This window comes from Copidosoma floridanum, unplaced genomic scaffold (genome assembly GCF_036245765.1).
Source record: "Copidosoma floridanum isolate Cflo_tuat_1 unplaced genomic scaffold, Cflo_Japanese_pri ptg000011l, whole genome shotgun sequence".
Lineage (NCBI taxonomy): Eukaryota > Metazoa > Arthropoda > Insecta > Hymenoptera > Encyrtidae > Copidosoma > Copidosoma floridanum.
Genome location: NW_028321888.1, coordinates 6,926,054 through 6,930,455, shown reverse-complemented (window position 1 = coordinate 6,930,455; position 4,402 = coordinate 6,926,054). Strand labels below are relative to the sequence as shown.

General features: G+C 55.9%; 2 protein-coding genes across 2 annotated transcripts; both read left to right on the top strand.

Annotated features, from left to right (window-relative positions):
• The first annotated feature begins 214 nt into the window (after positions 1 to 214).
• LOC106639487 (uncharacterized) lies at positions 215 to 1,651 on the top strand. The gene is made up of 3 exons (XM_089590099.1): positions 215 to 481; positions 548 to 997; positions 1,109 to 1,651. The coding sequence occupies exons 1-3, from the start codon at positions 215 to 217 to the stop codon at positions 1,649 to 1,651; spliced, it is 1,260 nt and encodes a 419-aa protein (XP_089446225.1).
• A 1,092-nt stretch (positions 1,652 to 2,743) lies between these two features.
• Positions 2,744 to 3,634, top strand: LOC149375156 (uncharacterized). Its single transcript, XM_089590098.1, has one exon. It carries the CDS (start codon positions 2,744 to 2,746, stop codon positions 3,632 to 3,634), a length of 891 nt encoding a protein of 296 aa, XP_089446224.1.
• Positions 3,635 to 4,402: the final 768 nt, after the last annotated feature.

The window sequence follows — 4,402 nt, the reverse complement described above, 5'->3', positions numbered from 1 at the left end:
CACAGCAAGAGCACTCGTCGACACTTGTTCGGAGATTTCAATCACGTCCACTGCCCTTGCTCGAAAGCTTGGCGCCAGTCTCGAGCCAGCCGTCACGAGCATCTCTGGCGTCAGAGGCGCTGTCTTTATGCGCTTCCCAACGATTGCAAGTTTGCAGCTCCAAACACGGAACTCAACCCGGACGTTGCGGCTGACTGCGCACTGCTTGCCCCAAATGGGACTCCGCACCCCCTCCGGACCGTTACAACCAGCCGTCATCGAACTCTGGAACGATTTACCAGATCTTTCAGACCCGACCTTTGGAATACCGGGCGGCGTCGATATCCTACTTGGAGCCGACGTGTACCCCCATCTACTACAGCCAGGGCAGTTATTCCGTGGAGGTATCGTCGGACAACTCATCGTTGCTGGCTGGATGCTTGCTGGTCACGCACCGGGCCAAGCGTTCTCGTCCTCACTAGCTGCTAGCATGACGACACAGGTCACCTCAGCTCCGCCTTGACACAAGCAGCTTATCGCACTGATGCAACGGTTTTGGGAATTGAAGGACGTGCCACGGGTAATTCGTCAATCTTCTGATGACATCGAGTGCGAGGTCATCTTTGCCGATCATCATCGGGCTGCCGACGGGCGCTATGTCGTCCGCCTCTCACTCAAGCGCGACGGAATTGAGCGACTAGGAGAGAGCTTAACCGGCGCTAGAGCATCCCTTCGTTCGCTACAGCGCAAATTGCGGGGTACCCCGGAGATGGCCATCGAATATGCACGCTTTATGGACGAGTATCTTAGGTGCGGGCACATGTGGTTACTGATCGACGTGGAGCTACGCGAGTCGTCGGTCCTCGTACATTATATCTCGCACCAAAGCATCTGTCAAGCTGGCGACCACCAGAAGAAACTGCGCGTCGTATTCAACACATCGCGACCGACATCCACTGGCTATAGCCTCAACGATATCCTGCACGCCAGACCGAAGCTCCAAGCCTGCTTGCCGACTGTCTTGCTCCGCTGGAGAAGGCATCAGATTGCTTTCTACGCGGACATCCAGATGATGTTTCGGCAGATCTGGATCGACAAGCGTGACGTGGACCTCCAGCGTATCCTGTAGATCACTGATGACTTTAGCCCGCCGAAGCACTATCAGTGGCTCACTGTGACCTACGGTGAAGCTAGTGCTCGCTATCTCTCTCTACGGACGATTTCCCAGCTATGGGAGGATGAAAGCCATGCGTGGCCCGAGGCCGTGCCTGTCGTCAAACAAGATCGATACGTCGATGATATTCTCTCTGGTGCTGACGACGTTGAGACGGTTCGACTTCGCCGCGACCAGCTGATCGGCTTGTTGCAAGCTGGGGGCTTCCCTCTGAGGAAGTGGGTGGCCAACGATCCGGAGCTGTTGCGTGATCTCTCTCCAGATGCACGACTAAGGCCGACCTGGCGACAGCTCATCGCAGACGGTCTTGTCAGCGAACTCGGCGTCAGCTGGGACCCGATTGACGATTACTTCCACCTCACGCCGCCTACACTACAGCCACGGCCGACCAAGCGCGCGATGCTTGCCACTCTAGCACGACTCTTCGATCCCTGTGGATGGATCGCGCCCGTTGTCTTAACTGCCAAAATGATCATCCAGGATCTCTGGCGAGCATGACTCGAATGGGATGAGACCGCGCCTGCGGCCATGGCCCAACGCTGGAGTGGATTTCTGACTCAACTGCAGAATGTTCCCAGCATTGCCATTCCTCGCTGGATCAGCTGCAGTCCTGCCACTAGTTTGCAACTCCACGCATTTGCAGACGCGAGCCGGCGCGCGATGGCTGCTGTCGTGTACTCGTGCTCTGAGAACCCAGCCGATGGTGTCTGCGTGGGTATTTTGATGTCCAGGACCAAGTTGACCCCCATCAAAAGCTTGCAGCCAGACGCCACTAGTCCAACACGTTTGACGATCCCTTGATTGGAGCTACGAGCAGCACTGCTCGCAGCGAGGCTGCTACGCAAGGTTGCCAAGGAATATGCTGTAAGCGTTGAGCACTGTCACGCCTGGAGCGACTCCCAGATCGTGCTTCACTGGCTCTGATCATCGGAGCCGACAAACAACTCATTGATCGACATTTACGTGGCTCACATCCAGGAGCTTCTTCCCTCCCACGTATGGAGATATGTTCCGATGGACTCTAATCCAGCGGATGTGGCGTTCCGGGATACGGATCTGTTCACGCTTCAGCAAATGCGTGCTTGGTGGGAAGGCCCCTCTTGGCTTGCGGGCCCTCTTGACTTGTGGCCAGCCGAAAACGCAAAGTTGCCTAGCTCCTGCAACCCAGTAACTGACGGCGCCCTCCAATCTTGTTGTGCTGTTTAATGCACTACGCCAAATCTGCTCGAGAAGTTCTCAGATCTTGGCTGTCTCCTACGCTTACTCGCTCGACTGCGTCGCTGGATCCGTCGTCAGCTACGTCGAGTTCCCGTTCCCTCGCCTTTCGCCCTTCTGACGACGATTAAGCTGCGCGATGCCTACCTCGCCTGCGTCCGCCTTAGCCAGCGACAATTCTTCGCGCTAGAGATTGCGAGCTTGCAAAAGGGCGGCCGTGTCCCTGCGAAAAATCCACTGCTGTCTTTAGACCCGATCTTCTCCGATGACGTCCTTTGAGTTGGCGGTCGTCTTCAACATTCTGCGCTCACCTACGATGAGCAGCATCCGCCAACCCTCGACAGCCGATGCAGCCTCGCTCGGCTCATTATCCAGATGGCTCATGCTTGTGCTCTTCACGGAGGAGTCAGAGTCACCAGCGCCTATGTGGCTCGCAAGGCCTGGATTGTTGGCGGGCGGCGGCGAATCAAAAGCACTCTCCAGGGATGCGTTGTCTGCGCCCAACTGCAGGCGCGGCCTGCCACTCAACACATGGCACCTCTACCAGCTGCACGGGTTACTCCTGCTCGAGCTTTCTCTCGCACTGGAGTTGACTACGCTGGCCCATTCAACATTTTGTCTGCTAAGGAACAAGGCATCCGCACAAGCAAGGGCTACATCGCGATCTTCGTCTGCATGACCACCAAGGCGTCACACCTTGAGCCTGTTGGTGATCTTTCCACCGAGTCATTCACTGGAGCGCTCATAAGATTCTGCGCCAGGCGCGGTCGGCCCTTAGAGATCTGGAGTATTAACGCCACCTGCTTTCGCGCCGCAGACCGTGAAATGCGCGAGGCTCTTCAGGATGCCGAAATAAAGTGGGAGCGTGTTGCTGGCTTACTGGCTGAACAAGGCGTCACGTGGCACTTCATTCCTCCACGGGCGCCCCACTTCGGTGGACTATGGCAGGCCGGTGTCAAAGCAATGCAACATCATCTCTGTCGTGCCCTTGCACCGCGCAACCTCACCTACGAGGAGTTTTCCACCGTTTTGGCCAGCATCGAGGCGGTTCTCAATAGCCACCCTCTCACTTCATTTACCAGAGGCTTAGATGACCTGGACATCCTCACCCCTGGACTTTTCCTCGTCGGTGGCCCGCTGAATTCTGTGCTTGAGGCCAGTACCCCGCCCGAGAAGCTCGATCGCCTAAGTCACTGGAAGCTGGTCCGGGGAATCCAAGACCAGTTCTGGAGCCGCTGGAGCCGCGAGTACTTGAACACGCTCTAACAACGACCCAAGTGGAAGGTCCCAGGTCGTCATTTCCAGCTTGATGACGTCGTCGCTGTGGTGGACACCACGCTCCTCCAGTCTAGCGGCACGTGGCCGCTCGGTCGCATCATCTCGGTTCATCCCGGACCCAACGGGTTCGTTCGCGCCGCCACCATCCAGACCGCCACTGGTGAATACACCCGTCCTATCAGCAAGCTCTCTCTACTGCCCGTCCAATCGCCTAGTGCCAGCGACGCCGCCTCCAAAGACCCTGTGGCCGAATCTGACCCAGGTACGGCGGGTGGAGACTGAGATCGTTCATGGAACGAGGCGGGCGGGTAGTGCAAAATTTGTCTTGCGCGCCCATGCCTTTCCCTCACCCTCTTTCTGCTCAAAGAAGAGGGAGCTGCTGCTCGCTGGGTCTCTGCTGGCGCGAGCGAACTCAGCTTACGAGTGGAACCAACGTGTGTGCACGCCTCGACCTCCTGCTTCGCTGGGGACTCTTGAACCGGACCTCCACGTCAATCGGCCTACTCTAAAATATCTGTTACGGCTGATCTGCCGATCTTGTATTTACTCGACGTATTAATAAAGAATAATTTAAACAAATATAACTGATTAAAATCTTGATTAACTAAAAACGACTGTCTACAGCAATACACAAGAGTTTCACTGAGTCTTGTTGTTGATAATCACTGGTAGTTCGATGACATTAACTATTTGAGCTGGTCTGTAGATTATGCAGTGAGCAACTTAAACAAAGCACTAAGTGCACTGCACTGCACA